The 23,212-nt window shown below is 39.0% G+C and overlaps 1 protein-coding gene across 1 annotated transcript; it reads left to right on the forward strand.

Moving 5' to 3' along the window:
• Nucleotides 1-3,394: 3,394 nt before the first annotated feature.
• Nucleotides 3,395-8,140, forward strand: LOC127757778 (GDSL esterase/lipase At1g28570-like). Its single transcript, XM_052283355.1, has 5 exons — nt 3,395-3,854; nt 4,703-4,912; nt 5,761-5,909; nt 5,990-6,266; nt 7,379-8,140. The coding sequence occupies exons 1-5, from the start codon at nt 3,569-3,571 to the stop codon at nt 7,681-7,683; spliced, it is 1,227 nt and encodes a 408-aa protein (XP_052139315.1). The 5' UTR covers nt 3,395-3,568; the 3' UTR covers nt 7,684-8,140.
• Nucleotides 8,141-23,212: the final 15,072 nt, after the last annotated feature.

Raw genomic sequence — 23,212 nt, forward strand, 5'->3', positions numbered from 1 at the left:
GAAAATCGCGAGACGAATCTTTTGAGTCTAATTAGTCCATGATTAGTCGTAAGTGCTACAGTAACTTACATGTGCTAATGATAGATTAATTAGGCTCAAAAGGTTCGTCTCACGGTTTCCAGGCGATTTATAAAATTAGTTTTTTCATTCATGTCCGAAATCTCCTTTCGACATCCGATTAAATATCCGATGTGACACCTAAAAATTTTCTTTTAGCGAACTAAACATGCCCTTCTACCTTTCTCCCTTGCTACGAGTACTAGCTAGTACTCGTACTTTATTTGCCGGTTCCGTGATGCTTCCATTGGTCACAAAAAATACTCGACATATTGCATAAGCATGTGATGAAATTCTTTAAAACTTTGTAATCATATTTAGATAGTTGTACGCGTGAGGCTACCTAGGCCTCCAATATCTCTCTAGACGAGTGTTAGCCACGCACGTGGATGTGTGCGTCCTTGAGTTTGCCTAACTTGTACTCGAAAAGAATATTTATATATTTTTTTCTCAGAACATATTTTTCATGATAGTATAGTGTAATATTAGTTTTTAATTTCTAATTTATTTTTTGTATGAGAGAGTAGATTGTTCAAGAGGTCGTCTTGATCTCTGGACTTAATTGTGGAGCTAACCTTTACCCAGATATACACCTGGCTCAACCAGGTATTAATGCCAAAAAAAAAAGTTATTTTCTGCTAAATGGATGAATGTGCGTGTAACCTGAACTCCTAAACCATGCGATTGTTGCAAACTTTTTCCATATATGATTTGTTGTAATATTGTTTCAAATCCATTTTTAAACTTTAAAATGATTGATTTATTCATTTGTGCTATTGAATAACTTTTGTACAAATCTTCCATCGAATTAATCATTCAGCCCAAAAGAACACCGGAATGGGTAGTACGAAAAATATTAATGGAAAACTATATATGCTTCACAAGTTGGAAAAGTCATATTCATCATTATATAGTTAGAATCTTTCCCCCAAAAAAACGGAGGCAGACAAACTGTAGTTGAATATTGCAAAAATAGAGGGAGCGTTATTGTTGCTAGTTGTGTATGCTTGTGCGTCAATAAACAAAATCAATACGTTTCGTGAGCTTGTAAAATAAGATTCAGTGATTCTCGGTAGCGTGACACTGCAGATAGGCTGTGGAGTATTATGCATTTATTATGTTCCGTTCATCTCAAAATTAGCACAGCACGAAATAATTAATTAACGAACCCGATTTAATCCATGGCACTTGACACCATTCGATCCCTATCTGGATGGATTCACTCATACAGCACGAAAATTAAGTAGTAAGAATGATTAATTATAATACTTCTAAAGATAAGTATGAGATTTGATTTCCCCGGATGTAATTGTCAAATAATTTTGTCCAGTTTTGGAACAGATGTGAGTGTAGTAGGTAAGGTGTGTGCGGTGTATGAATTGGGACGACGGAGCGATGTAAAGAATTAGATAAGTTAGAAAGGGAAATGCTGTATTACAAATTTACGAGCCCTCTCATCCACGTAAAAAAAAATTATACTACTAGCTCTGTCACCTGGCACGTAAATGATAGTGACGTGCAATTAGTTGATACTGTGATTTTTCTCATTGGTTAGATCGCACGTGCACGGTAAGAAAAACGTAAAGAAAATGTGGTTGTGCATTCGTTGACACTTGGGTGTGTTCTTCTGGGCTGAAGGAAATAAAATGCAATGCTGAATAAAATGATTCAAGGGCATGACAAAATGAAGTATTTAGTATAAAGTTAAAGAAAGGATATAGAATAATATTTTGAGAAAATTATATGTAGAAAGTTTTCTGAAAGCTCAAGAAGCATGTGTACTTATTATTATATCCAATTCCATTAGGTGGAAAAGAAGTTCAAAATTCTAGGTTTAACACCTGTGGCCGATTATATTTTATAACTTTATATGCATGTATATACATGTATGTAATGATACGTGTATCAATGCTCTTAAAGCATGATGAGCTTGTTTAGTTCAGTACCATACCAATATTGGTAGTGCTAAGATTTAGCATTACTACTTTTTTAAAGTAGGGTGCAATTGTATTTGGTTTGATGTCAATTTAGAGTCAAACTTTGAGTAGAATCAAAAATTTTTGGGGAGTAGCTATATTTATGACGCCATATTTTTCATCAAAAAATAGTCGGCATGTGTTTACATTGTAAGTCCCTAAATTACATATGTAATTTTAGTGTATTTACAATGTAAGTCTCAAAATTACATATGTAAGTCCTAAAATTATATATGTAAATTCCAAAATTACATATGTAAGTGGTGTGTAAGTGGGATGTAATTACTATGTAAATTTGTATAAATATATGAGAAGTGTCTTTTTTTTCAAGAAAAGATGTTTGCTAAGCTGGTATGAGCGTGCTATGCTGTACTCCCGGCCTTAGCATACTGCTGTTTTAGCACCAATTTTGACGTCAATTCAATGCACCACAAACCGACATATTTTTAAGGGAAAAACTGTCGCCACTTTTTTAGCGTTTCCGAATTTAAATTGGACATTAACAACACCAATGATTCGACTTGAAACAAAAACCATTATCCAGACTACCCAAATATTAATAGGGCATGTTTTGACATTACCGATGTCTCAAACAATATTTAAAGCACGTGTGCACGGTACACGTGTCCCAGATGGAGTAGTTTACCCAGGGGAAAGGGACGCCGCCGCACCGGACGAAGCTGCTGCCATACCACTGCCAGATGGAGGTGGCGGAGCACCGAACTAACGACGAGGCCGTCCCCGTTCCTGTTGGATTGGACTGGACCTTCGCGTAGGAGCGCGCCGATACAGACAACGAGACAAGCCGCCGTCGCGTATCTCATCTCGTGTCATCGAGTGGTGTGTGACGCTCGCCGATCCGCGTCTCCCACACCCCAAATCTCACTTGGTTTTGGACCTCCCGACTTTGGTACACATCACACAACACAACACAACACCCGGAACCAACAGAGAACAAGGCGCCAAACCAAACCGCCGCGCATTCTCCTCTCGCCGAGCAGCAGCCAGCCGCGGCGCATGGCCGCACGCGCGCGCGGCCTCACCCGTAAAAACGACGCGGGAGCACGGCGGAAATCGCTGTCGACGACGATGGGCGGAGAGCCCCCCCGAACCGAACCCCACCGATCGGTTTCTTCCATCCACCACGTCGCGGCCGCCCGCCCAACCGCCTCCCGCCACACACACACGACACAACCCGCGCGCGGTCGGAGAGGCCATTCTCGCCGTATGCCAGGTGGGGCCGATCTCCCGGGGGAAAAAAAGAATAAAAAATTAAAGGACACGAAACGTTTCCCAGTCGACGGACGGAGCAAAGCGAGTCGTCCGGATCCGCTTTAAAACCGCGACCACCTCTGCTTCTCCCCTTCTCTCTCCTCCCTCCTCCCATGTCAACGGCGGCCACCCCCCTCCTCCTCCACCTCCACCTCTAGAGAGAGAAAGCCCTCGGCCGCCGCCGCCGTGTTCTTCGTCGTCGTCGTCTTCTTCTTCTGCGGATTGTGGTGCTCGGTTTGGTCGGTGAGTTTGGGTGGCTGGCGATGGCATTCGCGGGGGACGCGCGGATCGTCGTCGTGGCGGTGGCGGCGTTCGTCCTCGTTGGCGTGGCGGCGGAGGGGAAGGGGGAGGGGGGAGGAGGAGGAGGGGTGGGGGTGTGCTTCGAGAGGATATTCAGCTTCGGGGACTCGCTGACGGACACCGGCAACTTCCTGCTCTCCGTGCCGGAGGACTTCCCGGACCCCGCCCGCAGCCTCCCCTACGGCCAGACCTTCTTCGGCCGCCCCTCCGGCCGCTACTCCGACGGCCGCAACCTCCTCGACTTCTTCGGTATCACCCCCCTCCTCCTCCTCCTCTTCATTTCATTTTTCTTCAGATTTTTTTTCTCTCATCCTGCCATCCGGGACCGGGACCCCCTTCGGCTTCCCTGTTTGTTTTGTTTATTCTGTTGGTGTCGGGTCCCTCTCTGGTAAAATCTCCTACGTTTTGGTGGTATGAATGGATCAATCGATGCAGCAATCTACTTGAAGATTAGTAGTAGCCGGGTAATTGGATTGATTAGTTACTACTTTTTGGTTCTTGGTTTCTCTCCTTGATGAATACTCCACGCGTTTGATTTTTCTTCAAGTAATAAATTCATCATCGTTTCTTCTTGTGAGCCGGCATAAGCGGTGTGGCGATGATATAGTATGATAATTTCCACTGTTTTTGTATGCCTGCAATGCATCGAACAAGAATAAGCCACAAATTTACTTGTATCTGCAAATTTATCAATTGGCCTCACTGATCATAACAATTTGAAATGCGCGTGTGGTTCAGAGATGTGAACTAGTTATAGCAAATTTCACTGCAAAATACCCAACTTATACAGGGCGTATCCGCAAAATCTGCTTACCTTCCCCAGTTTCCCCCAACCAACAGACCATGATGGCATCGTCTTCTTGAACAAGCACACAAATCGGTAGCTCCAACCACCACTGAATCAGCATTCACATCACTCACGTGGTCAACACTTTTATTGCAGTCTTCCCAAATTTTGTGTCCTTTGCTAATAGTATCTGTTCCATGGGGTTGGCTTCCTCATGTTCTTGCATCTTAGCAGCTGCTGTCGCTAGCTTCATTGTCCTTAGAGATGACGTGCACTAACATTCTTTTTTTTTTTTTCTTTGCGTGACCAGCGGAAGCATTTGGTCTGCCGTTCGTGCCGCCGTACCTGGCTGGCGGCGACTTCCGGCAAGGCGCAAATTTCGCGGTCGGCGGCGCCACCGCCCTCAACGGATCATTCTTCCGGGACCGCGGCGTGGAGCCGACATGGACGCCGCACTCCCTCGATGAGCAGATGCAGTGGTTCAAGAAGCTACTCACTACCGTCTCCTCGTCAGAGTCCGGTACGTCACCCTCCTGAGACCTGGAGTTCTTTGCTGTTGCTACTAGTATGTCGGATAAGCTGATCGATGCATGAGCCGTTATTAACCGTGTTAGTAGACGCCAAGGAAACATGTGAGCGTGGCATCACAGCATGCCAGTGGATACAGTAAATAGTGTCCAAACATGCTGAAAACCGTGCAGATGAGCTGGCCACCTACTGGCCAGAATGGTTGTTCAGTACGAGCAAATTGCTGCATTTAGTAGAGTGGCTCCTTTCCCTGTTTGCAACTTGCAAGCAAGCACTTTGTTTTTAGTTGACTTGTAAGCTAAAGTTCACTAGTTAAATGGCACCGCAAAACTGCTACTTGGAGCCTTCTGATTAGGTGAAAACATTCTGTGTCCTTATATGTGATGAGATAGCCGGCTGTGCAAATATTGTAGGATATTTGTGGAACCATGTTTAACCAGCAGGCTGGTTTGACAGGTTTTAACCAGCAGCAACATGTTAGAAAATCTTTACTGGGTTGTCAAAGCAAAATCATCTCGTCTAACTGTTCTAGAGTGGCACTGAATTACATGCATGGTTGAGACATAAAAGCCAAGTCCATAATTCCAAAATCGATGAAGTACACATAGTGGAACTCAAAAGCCAATTATAATACTTTCTCAGCATCTTGATACTATGCATACAAAATATTATGAACGAACCACCTTACAACAACATACGGGGGGTTTCATTTTTGGTTTCTCCTCACAAGTCACAAGTTGATTCCAAAATACCTGTGCGTTTCATTTTTCTGATGTCACAAGTTTAAAAACCTAAATCTCGAGCTACATGCCCGCTAAATTATTGTCTATCTCTGTGCAGAACTCAATGATATCATGACCAAGTCACTTTTCCTTGTGGGAGAGGTAGGCGGAAATGATTACAACCATCTAATTGTCAGGGGGAAATCTCTAGATGAGCTACACGAGCTTGTTCCTAAGGTTGTCGGTACCATAACCTCAGCTATCACGGTATGCATATCACCTGCCTTTACATTTATGTGCGATGGTGAATTTTTATGAAGCCGTGTTCATAGTTTACAGTTTTGCAGGAGCTCATAAACCTTGGAGCAAAGAAACTAGTTGTTCCAGGAAACTTTCCAATAGGCTGTGTACCATTGTATCTCTCAATCTTTCCAAGCCAAAAGGAAGACTACTATGATGAGAAAACAGGGTGCATTAAATGGTTAAATGAATTCACCGAGTACCATAATCGATTGCTTCAGGAGGAGCTGGAGAAGCTCAGGAATCTTTACCCCGATATATCCATCATTTATGCTGATTATTATGGTGCTGCATTGAATATATTCCTTGCCCCACTCCAGTTTGGTGAGTTCCACCTTCCAACTAAAAAATTATTAACACAGAGAGCACATTTTATAAGTGGTAAGAATATTTGAGATTTAGTTATAGGTCAAGCATACCTTAGTCAATTTACATGAGCCTTCAAAACTTCCAAGCGTACCTGGCCTGCATTACATTCATTTCGTGAATAAACTTCAATTAGGAAGAAGCTGATGGTTATAGTCAACATGGATCTGATAGTATATGCTAAAACCTGTCAGTATTTACTGGATATAGCCTGTATTGGCCCTCCATGATATACAAAGCTTTCTGACTTCGATGAGCTTCTATAGACTTGATGAGTCCATGAGCCAATTAAAATTTATTCTATTAAATTTTGCTAAAACTGTTAACATGGCTAGCATATATCATATGAACTTTATGTATCCATATTGATTCTCAATGTTCTAAAAGTTACCTCATGTCCACAAAGACATGTTTTGGTGACAGATGGAGTAACTTGTTGACTTTAGGTATAAGTAACTAATGGTCTGTAAAGTTGGTATATTCTTGTGCTATATTTTTTATTAGTAACACTATATGATCTTAGATAATTCAGATAGGCGAAAATAGGTATTCTTTTACCTATGCTACTGAATAAGTTGCAGAAACCTATTTCGTGCTCCACTGTTCTTGATCTTATTGTGACCTTGATGATGCAGCACAGTCTGCACCCCACCAGCAGGGATCTAAACTAGCCTTGCACTTATCTTCATATGCATAGGCATTCTTAAACATGGTCGAGGTAGTTTTTAATCATCTGAAGTGTTAAATAACTACTGGCGATTAATCGAAATCAGAGCTTGAAGATGCTTAACCTATCCACGTAACACATACAGAAGCCAATGTTTACAACATAAGGTTCACTAGTCGCATTCATAGCATAAGGCCCAGCATTTGATACAAAGTCAACAAACTCGTCGGCGCCCCCCCCCCCCCCCCCCCCCCCCCTTTTCTCTATTTTCAAACTGACCACTTTTACCAGATGGAAGAGAAGTATAAGCAGAAATAGAAACACAGGAAACTATGTATTCCGCATAAAACTTTTGGTTCTTATTGACAAAAATGGGGCTAAGAAAGGTTTTGTGCTATTGCAGGTTTCACTGTCCCGCTGAACTCGTGTTGTGGAAGTGATGCTCCATACAATTGTTCTCCGTCAATATTGTGCGGGCACCCTGGGTCTGTGGTCTGCTCTGACCCATCAAAGTACACTTCATGGGATGGTCTCCACTTCACCGAGGCAACCTACAAGATTATCATTCAAGGGGTGCTAGGGTCATATGCCAACCCTCCTCTTTCAGAAACTTGTCGGGGTGGAGCATACAAAGTCTCACAACTTCATCAATGTACAGATAACCCAACAAACACTGTAACGTATGATTCTATGAGCTCTTTTATTTGATCCTCTGAGCTCTAGGGCATGTAGAGTATTAAGGAGCAATATAGATATAACAGGCCCCATCCCCTTGGACACTTCTCAAAGGTGAGAAGAGCATTGGTTGGGGATCTTTGTACTTCTCAAATCCATTTTTCTGCTACAGGTAGAAAAGAGATTTTGTAGAGCAGAAATTTGCAATTGCCATGTCCATGGCTTTGCCCAACCCATTTAGTTTCTCAGAAATTTACTGCAACGGGAAACAGAAAGTACACCGTATAGTTTATCTTTTAGTATGGTCAGGTTGCCATGCTATATAGTATACTCTATATAGGAAACAAGGTTCATGATTCATCTCCAAAAGGACAATGTATTCAGTACTGTAGGCCTAATTTCCTTACAACAAAAGCGTATACTTGATGCTTGCTTGTTCAGCAGTCTGCTGTATATGATCACCCTGCAATGTTCAGTTCCATTTCTGAAATTGGTCCTCCTGTCTTCTAAGAGATTGGGCCTGTTCGGAGGAATTTTAGATTATGGTAAAATGATAAGCAGCTAGTGAATCTGTAGAAATTGGGAAAATTGGATTCTGTCTTCTAATTCATTTTCTAGATTCTATAAGCTTAACTTCTCAGAATCTGAATGAGAAGTAGACTGTTTGAAGAAGTTCTGATTCCGAGAGAAGCTAAAGCTGTCAGACGAGCACATGAATCAACTCTGAATGTTTGGCAACTAACAATGTCCAAAGTCAGGCTCCATGGAGCAATTCTGGCACGGTTAATTTCATCATTTTGACCAATTAGTTGCCAAATATTCCGAGTAGGTTCATCTGTTGGTGTCATGTTGATCAGGAACAGGAAACTGTCTCATACTCGTACTACCTAGCAACAGAATGAACCATTCAAGAGGATCCATGTCGGCCAAACCAATGAACATGCAGTTCCAAACTTCACACAACCAGGTCAGGTGGCACCTGGTATTGTTCAGATACTTCGTTCCTGACATGTCATTACATGATTCACCCTGACACCCGACTTCTTTTATTTATAGTAATCAATAATCCTTCAATTAAATGAATAGTAATTAGAGGCAACAAATTAGGAAAATGGGCAGGACGATACCACTTTCTGGTATTGTCGACGGCGTCCAAGGTCTGGTCAGCGTCCACTTTCTGGTTTCACAAACGGAATTGGAAGCCTTGTCTCTGGTCCACCGCGCCAATCTCCTCATGGCTGCGGCCCACGGGCCGCCGCTCTCAGCTGCTCCTCACGACAGCTCCCGTGGATGATTTCTTTTTTTTTCAGAAATAAATACAACTTCAATGAAAAATTGGCAAAATAGATGTCGGTTGACTGAAATTACCTATCGAACAACGGTTGTTTGATAGGGTTAGCACGGTTAAAAAAAAGGAGAAATTGGGATGCGTGCGTATACATATGAGTAGACCGAAAAGGCTAATAGGCGATCGATTGCCCCTAGCGATCACGTCCCCTTCTCCACGTGGTTTCTTTTTTTTTTTTGGCACCGATTACTTTTCTATTTTAGTAAATTTATACACCTAAAGTTTGTACACCTCAAGTTTAAACATCTAAAGTTTAGAGACCCAAAGTTTATAAGTCAAAAGTTTATATATCTGATTCAAATTTGAATTTAAATTCAAATATTTTTTATATATAGTACGTTTATACACCTAAAGTTTATAGATCTAAAATTTGTAAGTCAAAAGTTTACATACCCGATTCAAATTTAAATTTGAATTCAAATATTAGTTTATAGACCCAAAGTTTATAAGTCAAGAATTTACATACCCGTTTTAAATTTGAATTTAAATTCAAATATTTTTTTTATATAGTATTTCTATACATAAATTTTTTCAGCTTTGTTTTTTTATTTTTTTTAAATTTATGGTGTAGCAGAGAGAGAAGGAGAGGAGCGTTTTGGGGGGGGGGGGGGGGGGGGGATGGGGGGTGATCACTGTGGGCAATCATCCGCCCATTAGCCACGCCCTGAGTAGACTGCTACATGTGAGCAACACCTATCGAATTTTGGGAGTTCGATTTATGGAACTTTGGGGTTTCGATAGTCCACCTGCATGCTTGCTCTTTTCGTTTTTTTTAATCAAGTCAATTCCCATGCATGCTCTTTTTGATAGGATATGTCAAGCTACGGCTGTTTGGCAGGGTGCTAAATTTGTGATTTCAGTCAACCAACATTTATTTTGTAATTTTCTATTAAAGTTGTATTATTTCTAATTTTTTCCCCTCATCTATCCTCCGCCGCCGCGAGGCGCGTCCACGCGTGTCCACCTATCGTCATCAACAGACCAGCTTTACTATGGAAACATGTATAATGCCACATATGTAATGGAAATGTACGTTTGCTGCATATCAATGTCACCGTAAATAAAACTTTTACAATAGTAATAAAGTTTCATTATAAGTTTTCCTCATACATGAAGTAAAAGTTTACTCATACTGACGTGGATAAATCTCATCTAATTTTACATCCTATGGTCCACTATATATTTTTCCCACTGACTGACAGGGTTAGGCGAGGGGGTCGCCTTCATTCAGATTGGCAGATCCCTCGTCTGCAATTTAAATTCAGCTACTTTTGTGCTTCATTGGGATTTCTAGAATCCTTATATGTCCGTCTTCATATACAATGTCTTTGTCGTAGATCGTAATGTCTCGCAACTATGGTTTTTAGGTAGAAAATTCGTTCTGTTATAAAACTCGTTCGGATTGTTGATCTGAGCCGGTTTAGTCTTTACCGTTTACTATGATACATTTATGTTTCGGAATTGCTAACCATCATTCGGTAGAATTTTAGGGTGAATTTTCTGTCTAATTCTCCATCATTGGATCCACACCATGATTCGTGTTCCAATCCTTCTTCTCTAGCTCTAGCACAACTCCGATGAGATGGCCACAACCTGACTAGTTAGAGTTTCGGGATTGAGGTTTGGGTTGGAAGGGGGGAGGGAGAGGGGGAGAGTTCCCCGGTCTTAGAGGGATGACCGTGGCCCGTGGAGGCAACATCCCAACAGTGGGCGGTGGAATGGGTGAGCGGGGAGGTGGCGTCAGCGTTGCCGCTGAAGCCACGGGGGCAGGAGAGGGCGGTTGACTGGTGTTGGTAGCGGGAGCAAAGCTAGGAGGGGGCAGAGGTGGCGCCTTTGGTGGGGGACTATCGGAGATGGAAAAGATGACGGGTAGGTACTCTCTGCCGATGGCTTAACTTGGGGGGGGGGGGGGGGAGGGGAGGGGAAGGGGAAGGTATGGTGGACCTCGTTGGCACGATTGACTCGTTTCCGATGCTAGCAAGGCTGGGTAGTGACGTGGTGGGCAGTGGCGGATTGGGAGGAGGATGAGGCTGACTGATCGATTAAAGAGAAGTGGTGGTGCATGAAGGGAAATAGGAGGAATAGGAGAGAGTTATGGTCAAAGAATTACACGAATATTAAAGCAGATGTAACGATAAAAAAACGAAAATTGTGGGGTGGATTTTCTCACATGTTGTATAGTCAATCCATTTAGGTTTTCATATAGAATGACAAACTTTGTCGAATGATTACGTTGACATTTAGTTCCTTGAATTTTTTAGAGACATAGCACAAACGCATATACTCTCAATACGCGCACACTCGTCCCTATTAGCACCTCCAAAAAACTGGCCAACGTCACTGTAATTGTCTCGCTATCGACGAGTATGTTGTCTATCAATGAAAAAATAATTAGTCATAAATGTGAACATCCATGTTAAGTTCATGAGCTGATTCCACCACAAGAAACCTAACAAGTTAAGCTACGCTCACATTGTATTTAGTTCATCGATATTGATGCAAAGCATAAGTTAATTTTTGCACTGGCTTGTTTCTTGACACGTGGACTTTTTGTGAAGACAACCGAAATTTACGAAAATGATTCACGTCGGTCGCCCGGCGCGGGGGGAGCCGGATTGGGTGCTCCCCTTGCGCGCTCCTCCCCCCACGTGTGGGCCCACCCACTTCTCTCTCCTTTTTTCCACAAAAGATGTTTCATATAGTGTAATTACAATGTTTCACTATTTATAGATATAATGTTGCAGTGAATTAAAATACTCTTTTTTAACAAAAAAACCCACATATTTTGGAAACTCTCTATTAAGGGAATTTGGTTTATTTTTTATTCCACCAAAAATGTTTCACCTAGTGTACTCACAATGTTTCACTATTTATAGATCTAATACAGTGAACGAAACATTCCATTGCAACAAAAAAAACCCACATATTTTGGAAACCCCCTATTAAGGGAATTTGGTTTATTTTTTGTTCCACCAAAAAATGTTTCACCTAGTGTACTCACAATGTTTCACTATGTATAGATTTAATGTTGTAGTGAACTGAAACATTCTTTCGCTATTTGCTGAAACATTGTTTTTATATAAGGTGAAACAACACCCAATTTAAACGAGTGAAACATTTTCGATCTACTTAGTGAAACAATTCTGATATGCTTGGTGGAACATCGTGCAACATTTAAAAATAATTCAATAATAAGCTAATTTTTTTTGTCGGAATATATTCATGTGTGGTCTTGTTTTGAAGATTTAATTGCAACAAATTTAATGGTGCAATCGGATCATGATTTAGATAAATAATTTAAGAGAAAAATTAGTGCGCCTGATTTTTCTCCAAATCGATCGGGCGACCGATCCATAGGCGTGTCCCGAAATTTATTCTTGATCCTGAAATTCTATCTTAGAAAGAAGGTAAACATCCAATATTTCTCCTGTGAAATGTTCTGCCGTACTGCTGCTCTTCTGAATCATGATTGTGGCAACGAGTGTGTATCCATACTCATTAGTTGAGAAAATATTCCCATGTTTTTTTGCTTAACCCAAACGTATTGTGGTCGTTTACATTTCATTGTTTTTCTGTCTTGCTACAGCGCAATTTATTATAACTTATATGTTTATGCCTACAGAACATCAAATATCTCATCCATTTATGTGCTAACATGTGAGGCAAATATCCAACTGTCTCTGAAGCTCTACAAATAAAGACCTACCGGATTCCATGATCATTATGACAAGGTTGTGTTTGACACAACATGGTACTCGCTCTATAGATTAATAATACTGGTCCTTTTGAAAAGAACACGGTCTTAAAAAACAATTTTAACCACTATTCTTTTATTAAAATATATATAGAAATATCAATAAATCTATGATTATTTTGAAATGCATTTTAAGACAAATGATTTAGATGTTATTTATAATTAAAGTTTTTAAAATTTGATAATAATCTTATCCAAAACGATGAGTATTATCAGCTTGGGGAGAGTACTTCCTATAGCATAAGATTTGACTAACTTTGAATGTTTTATCATTACAGATGTATAGTCATGTCGATAAATGGGAGTACGTAGTATTTTTTATGAAAAAAATTCAAATATAACTATATTTTAATTAAAGTGTAATTACATCGTAACTCTGTTATAATTATACTATAACTACATTATAACTACATTGTACATTGTAGAGCTACATAAGTTTTGATAATAACCTTTTTGATAGAAAACTTTTAAATGTAACTATAGTGTAATTAAAGTATAATTACATTTTAAATCTACTGTAATTATACTATAATTGTAACTTATATATGTAAGTAATAAGAAATCGTCAATAGAAAACTTGTTCAGATAGCTAGCTCCGCGCTTGTAACGTCGCACCATTTTTTTCCCGCTTTCTTGCGCGAATCTCAATGCAATATGATGGTTCATGAAATTATATGTTTTGGAAGAATGTCAATAGTTTTTTTTAGCAATTCCTTTTTTTTTCTTTCTAGTTGTTTAGTCCATCAAGCCAATTTAAATACTACTCCCTCTGTTTTAGGTTATAAGACGTTTTGACTGTTTCAGGTTATAAGACGTTTTGACTTTGGTCAAAGTCAAACTACTTCAAGTTTGACTAAGTTTATAGACAAAAATAGTAATATTTATAGTACCAAATTAGTTTTATTAAATCAATAATTCAATATATTTTTATAATAAATTTGTCTTGAATTGAAAATATTTTTATTTTTTCTACAAACTTAGTTAAACTTGAAGCAGTTTGACTTTAACCAAAGTCAAAACGTCTTATAACCTGAAACGGAGATGATCCGTGGCGTTGGACGCTGCTCTTAACTGCGTCCATATCTGGGACGTTCTTTTTCACCTCGTCCTTCCCATTTTTTTAATTCCTAGATCCTAATCACCACTTATTTAATTATTAAAGGGATTATTAATTATTCTATGTATAGAAAATGGGATATCACTGATATGCTGAGATAAATTATGTGTGTGTCAGTGTGAGATCATCGTTTCATCAGCTGAAACGGTCGACAGCAACCGTGTTTCAAAGATGCGCCGTCGATTACTTCTTACATGTAGAAGTCAATCACACGCTCGTTCACGCATTCATGTTCTGCAACGTACGCTCTGAAGTCTGAAGCACATACATGTACTCCGTCGTAGAAATACTCCTATTAACCATTAAAATTGCAGTTGCTGCTTCCTTGCAGCAAAGAACTTCTGCCAGCCATATGTCCTGAACGAGTGAATGGCAGCAAACAACACATTACTACATTTCAGTTGAGAGTTGACAACACAACTGCTCTCTCCGTCCCATAATATAAGTTTTATAGTTGAACACAGTTATTAAAAAAGTAGGTAGAAGTAAATGTTGGAGGGTTGTGATTGGATGTGTAGTGGAGGTAGATGGGAAAAGTGAATGGTGGAAGATTGTGATTGGTTAGGAAGAGAATGTTGGTGGAGAAGTTGTTATATTTTGGAACAAATCCTAAGGTATAAAAGTTGTTATATTTTAGGACAGAGGGAGTAGACGACTAGATCTTGAGCGAATGATTTCAAGATGATCACGAGCTTGGTCTCCTCTGAATTTCTATACCTATACTCCTTTAAAGACCCTAATAATGATGATCGGTAGGTCTGTCACCACCCATTACCCAACAAGGTTGGTGGATTTTATCCCTTTCCTAGCCTCGAGCCATCAAACATGAAAAATTTTCTTTTGACGTGGAGTAAAAATGATGACAAATAATATAACCTCAATATTTTACAATAAAATTTTATTTTAATTTTTGAGGCTTTAAAGTGTATGGTGGGGTTCTCTCATTTAAGAGAAAATTCCTTGTATACCCCTGAAAGTTTGCTCAATCCCTTTTATATTCCTAAGATTTGCGCATTCCCTTCTATACCCCTAAATTTTAATTTGGATCCCTTCTATACCCCTTTCATCAGTTGACTGTTAGTTGACCGTTATATTCATATCATAAAGTCCATTTTACCTTTTAGTATCAAGAAAATATAAATTTATGAAGTATGTTGATGGAGTGGATAAATTTATTGTATACAACTATTATATTTATGAGTTTATTTTGTGAGATATTATTTAACAAAAATAACTTTTATCTCACGTAACAAGATTTATATTATAAAAAATTCCGTATTACTATAACAAACTATGCTATATATACAGTTTCTAATGGTAAAAAAAATATTTTTTTGTTTTATCTAAAATAAATTTTGTCATAGATAAAAAATAGTTTTGTTTTCCTTTCGCGAGGCGAAACTAAAATATTACTCTAGTTAAAAATATCTCACAAAATAAACTCATAAATATAATAATTATATACAATAAATTTATATACTCCATCAATATACTTCATAAATTTATAGTTCTTGATACCAAAGAGTTGTCATAGATAAAAATTATTTTTGTTTTCCCTTCGCAAGGCGAAACTAAAATATTTTTTTGGTAAATATTATCTCACAAAATAAACTGATACATATAATAGTCGCACACAATAAATTTATACAATTCATCAATATACTTCATAAATTTATATTTTGTTGATAGCAAAGGGTAAAATGGACTTTATGATAGAAATTTAATGGTCAACTAATAGAAGGGGTATAGAAGAGATCCAAACTGAAATTTAGGGGTATGAAAGGGAATGAGCAAATCTTAGGGGCATAAAAGGGATTGGGTGAAGTTTTAGGGGTACACAGGGAATTTTCTTCTCATTTAATTCCTATTGCAATGCATAAGCATTCAACTAGTTTCTTTAAAAGTCTCTAGTTGTGGACACTGTTTACGTGTGATTTTAGCCCTAGGACACTGCCCAAACTCACTTTTGGGGGAAAACACTCCATAAACGTGGTAATTTGCCAGTGGATATCGTGCCGATTAAAATAATAATTTCTGATTGGAGAGGAGAGAGAAATTATGTGAAATGTCTAAAATGCCCTTGGCCCACATGTCAGCTCTCTTCTCTTTCTATTCCCTCCACGACGAGCATCACCGTGCGGGCCTTCTCCCCCGACCAACGCCGCAGCACGCCTAGAGCTAGATGGTGACGCCCCTGGCGCCTAGGATGGAGAGCCGCTCGGGGCCGTCCCTGTCGCCGCCGCCGCCACCCCTCGATAGGTCATGCTGTGTCGCGTTGAACTTCTCGCCGTCGCCCCACAACGCGTAGGCCTCCTCGCCGTGCGCCGCGTCGTCGCCGATCATGAGCTGCTCGTCGGGCATCCGCAGCGGGATGAACAGGCCGATGCCAAGGAGGATGGCCGTGGTGACCACGAGGTTCCACGCGATCACAAACGCAGCGCCGCCGAGCTGCTTGCCGATCTGCTTGATGCCGCCGCCGTAGAACGCGCCGCGGAGTCCCGGAACCATGGACTCGAGGCCTCGAGGGAGAAGAGCTCCGGGGTGGCCAGGAGGCCCGTGAGGATGCCGCCGAGGAGCCCCGCCACAGCGTGGGTGTGGCAGAGTGGTGTCGCGCTGGGGCCGGCGCGACGACGCACAGGTGATGGGCGGCGATGGCGTGGCGCGGCCGTGGCGATGCTTCGTCAGGCGGCGTCGGCGCGCGGCGTTAGTCGAGGGAGAAGGCCCGCGCGGTGGTGTCATGGAGGAGGGAACAGAGAGAGAAGAGAGATAAGAGAGCTGACATGTGGGCCCAAGGTATTTTTGACATTTCACGCAATTTCTCTCTCCTCTTCATCCGGAAATTATTATTTTAATCAGCGCGGTGTCCACTAGCAAATTTCCATATTTATGGAGTGTTTTCTCCCAAAAATGAGTTTGGGCAGTGTCCTAGGGCTAAAACCACAAATAAGCAGTGTATTGTAGCAAAATTTCCCTATATTTTAATATTGTGAGTTACTCCAACATTTGGTTACAAGGGATACTAAAATATTTGATAAAAAAATAGTTTGTTATGAAATATTATAATACCTTTGTCTCATGTTCCTAGCAAAATATGGCATTTTACCAGTATATGGAATAAGTCCCAACACTTCCAACACAGCAAAGACTTTTCAGCTGTGTCGATGGATTTTCGAAGAAATTTCAAATGTTTTTCTGGAAAGAAAAACACTATAGACTTTTGGTTTGAAGTTCAATTCCTAAAAGAGAAAAATCGCTAGGGCAACCTGCTCAACTTGATAATACATGCTAGGAATAGTGTTGTTTCACAAGCCAGGCCACCCCCCTAGCTAGTGGAAAATAACTTTATAAGAAAATATATGTTACCTATTCTTGTCTATCTATCTATTATCTTATAAAGATATATCAAAAAGCGACACCACGATCACTTCAGAATCTTGAAATTCTCACTTTTATTTTAAAAATACAGATACATATATTGATTGTCTGATCATGATAGGTAAGTTCTCGTATTAGATCGGTTATTAATATATTTGTACTGAAAATACAATTAGATTTAACTCTACTATTATAAAAATTATATATGCTTTTGCCGGTACTTGGATATGTCATCCTTATTTGAGTTGGTTTTTAGTTTTGTTCGATTTTAAAAATATAGATTTATGTTTGAGTCAGTTTTCATATTTGTTCGTTTTTGGAATACAAAAGGAGTCAACTTGCATGCTAACTTGACACGAAAGTCTAGACTCCTAATTGCAGCTCATGATTTTCTAAAAAAAAAATCAAGCGAATTTCCAGAGTAAATTTCACCCTAGCTAAACCGTATAACAATAATAAGTTAAAATAGCCTTCACCCGTTACAACGCATGGGCATTTTTTCTAATAAAATAGAAGCTAAGATTTACGTATGAAATATGGAATCCATTCAACTTTAGTACCTACTAGTGTATACAATTATCTATGGGAACAATATGATAAGAGTTGTATATGGAATCCAATTTATAACTTTATCTATTGTACATCACTAGCAAAAATGCCCGCGCGTTGCCACGGGTGAAAAAATTCTAATGATAATATATGTTTTTCATGAATAATCATTTCAATGACAATGTTTGTATTTTAATGAGCAGCTTGTTTTTTTATAAATAATGTTTTTTTCTTGCACGATTTTCTCAAACCATTCAGAAATGGCGCATTTCTTTCTAAAGTTTTTTTTCTAGCATGTTTTTTTTTCTTTTTTATTTACAACGAAAACCATATTTTTCTCCCGTTTTTGCTTTTCTTTTCTCGTGTGTTTTTTGCCTTTTTTTACAATTATTTTCTCGCGTGTTTTTTGCTTGTTTTTTTTTTCAAATGTTCTTTTTTTTTGCTTTTATCAATACAGGAGAATATATGATGAAATAAAAGCCATGTAGTAGGTGGCAAAAAATCGATGGATCCTATCCGACTCAGAGCGATTTTTTAATAGACTGTGTTTTTTTCTTGCACGGTTTTTTAAAACCATTTTTTAAAATGGCGCCTTTTTTCTGACAGTTTTTTCCTCGCATGTTTTTTTAAAAAAATCACCGACGGTGGAAATAATTTTTCTTGCGTGTTTTTTTTATTTTTTTATGGAAGATGGAAAGCATTTTTAGCATGTTTTTTTTGCGCTTTTTTCTGACTTTTTTCTCACGTGTTTTTTTTTGAATCGTTTTTATTTTTTCGTGCATTCTCTCTTTTTAAATAGTTAGATTATATTAGAGATAGAGAAGAGATATATATTGATTAGAAATCAGACTTTGTTTCGTCCTTTCCATTTTTTTCTCGTGTGCATTATTTATTTTATATGAACCAGCTTTTTATTTTTTTTTTACGAACCATTTTTTCGCCACTTTCTTGGGGAATCGGACGAACTTTTTAAGATGTTTTTTCGGTTTTTTTCGCCTTTATAGGAACCAGACTTTTTTCCCGTTTTTAAAGGAATCGAATCTAGTATTTTTTTCACCACTTTTTTTTTGCCTTTTATAGGAATTGTATTTTTTTCCGTTCGGATCTACGGTTTTTTTCCGCCACTTAGGGGAAACAGAACTTTTGTTGTTGTTTTCTGTTTTATTTGCAGCTTTCCTTTTTCTTTTTATGCACCTTTCTGCTTTTGTTCTCTCTCTTTTATTATTACTTTTAACAAAAACAACCTCAAGTACCTTATTGCAAGATTATATGGACTCAAATGTAAATATAAAAATTATAGGGACTCAAATGTAAAAGTACAAATCCAAAAATTAAAATCATATAAAAATAGAATGCTCTCCACTTGTAGGTTCCGTTTTTGTAAACAGATCTTCAATCCGGCGCATCATTTTGTTTCACCGAGATGTGTGAGATATCACGGTATAGATTGATTTTTAGTTTTTAAGGGGGAATCGGATCTATAGTTAGACTTTTTTTTCGTTTCTGAGAGGGAATCGGATAGGAGTCGGACTTTTTTTATTATTATTATTTTCGCTTTTTTTCTTTCGCCCGCCGGTTTTTTTGATCGGACTATTTTAGTTTTTTTTTTCCGCTGGTTTTTTCCGCCTCTTTTTTCTTGACGTTTTCTTTCGCCCGGTTTTTTAGATGGGACAATTTTGGTTGTTTTTTCGCCTCTTTTTTCTGGATCGGACAGATTTGGTTTTTTTTTGCACTTTCTTCGCCCGGTTTTTTTATCTGATAAATTTGGTTTTTTCGTCCGGTTTTTTTGACGAACGATGGAAGCACCTCTTATTTTTTAAGTAAAAAAATAGAGAGTTGTAAACATATTTTTAAGGCTTGTATACCAAATTCAATTGTACTTTTATCGAGATCTATGGTCCGGGTTAATCCACTTGTTCATACACAATACACGGAATGTTTTTATGCATCTTTCATACGTTTACTGGATACATCTTTGATATGTACAGTCTGGATTGATGTCCATTTGGATGTATTGTGTACTTGTAGATTACATTAGAACTTCTACACAGCTCCATCTAGGACAAGTTTACAAGCATGCCGACATGCCGTCACAAGCTTCTCGATCTGGCGCCGTTGTCATATCTGGCGGGCCATCAGGCACGCATGCATGGATACGTACCTTGCTGCAGTCTTTCTATGCAATTTCGGAGCTATATTAAAGAGTTTGAGAAATATACTCAAGCCACAGCTGTCATTAATTCAACATAATTCTAAGTTGAAACAACAAAATGGATTGAATTTTCTGCAACAGTACCGTGTTATGATACTAATTCAGTAAATTGAGGTGTGTTTTCAATAAATGATTTTGTTTTCACTTCAGCTCCTGAATATTTCGTTTTACTGAAGATGCATTCTATTTTTTTGTGAATATAGTAGTACGCATCTGTCATCTGATTTTGTCACAACTACAAAATATGCCTTATGTGCTGGTTGGGAACTCTCATCTAGTACGAACTCTTGTTTGATACATGTTGTATATCTTTGTGGTTTAGGCTTCCTTCTGAATCAATTTACTCGTTGTGAGGTGCTTGAAAGAGTAACTTACAATTGCCCGAAACTTCATAGGAAGAACCACAGAAGTTTCGGATAGCTTTCTCTGCTCGGCAAGAAAAGCTGTCATGAAGTTTCGGACCATGTTTTTAACTGCTGGAATTTTTAAGTAAATTTTAGGAACACCTATTCACACACTCTAGGTGATATCAAGGTCCTTTCAGAAACCACCTTAGGGGTTGAGTACACGGTATTGGAAAGGTTAGGGGTAGAATACCTAGTTTGAGAGTGGGGTGGGGGCACTGTGCCAAAACCACCTAGGAGGTAAAGTAAATGGTTTTGTTAATGCTATAGTTTAATTAAAATAACCTACTAATTTTATGAAACCGACTAATCCTTTGATTGTAGATTATGCTAAACTTGACCAGAAATACAAGCCAATAATATATCCAGTCTCGTCTTACCCTTTTTGTCCGTGTAATTCTAGTTAATTTGGCCCAAATCAAGTAAAGTGTGAAAACATGTCATAATATGCCACTTGTTGTTAAAAAAGATATGACAATATTAATGGTTGCATTTTTAGATAATGGAACTCATTCCAACTATTGATCCAAATAAGCTACAACCAATTATTATAGATATTGTAGCTCGAACAACCACAATTTATGTATCATAGCTTGATAGGTAACAAGAAAACTAATTAGAACATCATCAGCCTACGCAGATATAACACTATCTACAAATGATAAAAGTTTGCATAACCATTGTTTTGAGAAATGGATTGCAGGTTGTATGTAATCCTCATCCTCCTCAAAACTGAAAATAGACTCCCTAAAATAGCGTCCGACTGTTCTGCCTATCGGAACCCATACACATCACTGCCAGCACCAAGAACTAAAGCGAATGGTATCACCGAAGAGTAACTGAATTGCAAACCAGCTGCTAAGTCCCAGGCCAACACAAAATTCCACTAACGGTCTCCGCTACACGAGGAAGGTTCTCTAAAGCAACGCCCCCATGGGAGATACAACATGATTCGCCACCACCTCTCATCCGAAAGCTGGAGCGAGGTTTTCACCTTAAAATTGGACAGGACATTCCCCGCTTCCTTCTGCATTGTTTTTACAAAGCAGGCACTTTCAACAAGCTTCTTTTCTTTGGTAATAAGCAAAAGTGTATGGAAGAGGAGAGAAACACATTAATGACGCCTCCAAGGAGGGGAACGACACTTAAGGGTGTCGCCATCGTTGAAGCGGGCCAATAGCATAGCAAGGCTTTCGTTAGCAATTCCCTACCAACCCCACATCTATAACTAGCCTGGACATTGCCTACCCGAAGCTCCCCGCGACCATGCCCTGGAGGAAGCTAAGCATGAGAGGAATGTGGTGAAGCCACTGCACAGAAGATGTTGTCAACCACCAGCCACCACCACATGCACATTCAACAAGTGCCTCTGGAGGCACGTAGGGATGGAGCCTCAAGACCATCGGGTCTCTGAAGTTGTGCTTCGGTCGTAGCTGGCTAGATCTGGCATAGCGGCACCACATCCGATTGAGGCGGCGCTTCAGCCGCTGCCACCCTCCACCACTTGCAGATGCCATCGCCTATTCATAGTTCATCTCTTAAAACCCCGCCCCCACCATCCCTGGTGTTGCGCCCAGCAGTTAGCTCGGCGGTGGCAAGGCAGATGAGAGGATTCTATGTTTTTTCTTCAAATACATTTTTAATGTAATGGAAATGGATAATATCTCCTTCTATCGTTAGGCACACTACAACTAAGTCCTTATTCAAGTACTTGGAATAGAATTCACATTATTTCAACCGTCTATACATTGTAATCATGTAGTACAGTGCAGTGCCATCGACAGGCCACAAAACTGTATTTGGCTGCAGTGGGCCTTTGATTGAATTATTTTAGATGTACACTTAGTACTTTAATTTGTACAAACCAATTACTTGATGAATTATTATTTTTAAATAGTTGGGACTGAAAGCTCAACATGGGTGAAGCCGAGTACATTGGATCTCATATCTAGCTTATAGTTCCCTATTGTTGTTAGGTTCATGACCGAATGTATAGTTAGGCTCGATCTCAACCATTGATATGTTATGTGCAATTATTGTTCCCTATTTATTACTATAAATCCCTCGTATCTAGCTTATTTTGTACTCCACTAATTAATAACTACTATATGATCCATTTGTTTCAAAATAAGTTAATCTACTATGAGATATTCTAGTACTATAAACATGGACATGCTTCTATACAGATAAATAGTATTAGGATGTGTCACATCTTATAATAGGTTAACTTATTTAAACCTAGTTATTACGAAAAACTGCATACACACATTAGATGTATCGTAGTACAAAATAGTTTGTACATTGCTAATTGTTGCTAATAATCCCCCTCTCCCTTGCGTAGACGTAAAAAAAAAAGTACCCACTCAGTATAGTTATTGCTAATTATTCTCACTAATATGTTTGGAAACATTTTATTCCGATTATTTTTTACAAGTGAAACAAGTGTGTCGATCGTCTAGTTGTATGAATTATGAACGTCATAAATTATTAAATCTGTAATTCATCATCTTCATAAAGTGCAAACGGCCATGCATGGTACGTTGGTCTTTTTTTATACTGGACATATATTTTCTTCTTTTTTTTCTGATTACATTTTCACGTCTTAATATCTTTTATGTATATAAGGGCATGTGCAGATGTGCTCTCGCATGGTTCTGTGTGAACCAAATTAATATTAAAATCTCTAAATTTATTTCATAATATCTAGATACAACAGACATATAATATCTAGTAACAGAATTGAAAGTCCAAACCCAATCGGCATATCGAGAGAGAAAAAAAAGAGAGAGAGAAAAGGATAAAT

Source organism: Oryza glaberrima, chromosome 1, assembly GCF_000147395.1.
Source record: "Oryza glaberrima chromosome 1, OglaRS2, whole genome shotgun sequence".
NCBI lineage: Eukaryota > Viridiplantae > Streptophyta > Magnoliopsida > Poales > Poaceae > Oryza > Oryza glaberrima.

Bases quoted from the DNA above. Each gene is read 5' to 3' on its own strand.
- LOC127757778 (XM_052283355.1), top strand. From the start codon at position 3,569: ATGGCATTCGCGGGGGACGCGCGGATCGTCGTCGTGGCGGTGGCGGCG. The intron at 3,855-4,702 runs GTATCACCCCCC...TTGCGTGACCAG, and splicing joins CAACCTCCTCGACTTCTTCG to CGGAAGCATTTGGTCTGCCG. The intron at 4,913-5,760 runs GTACGTCACCCT...ATCTCTGTGCAG, and splicing joins CGTCTCCTCGTCAGAGTCCG to AACTCAATGATATCATGACC.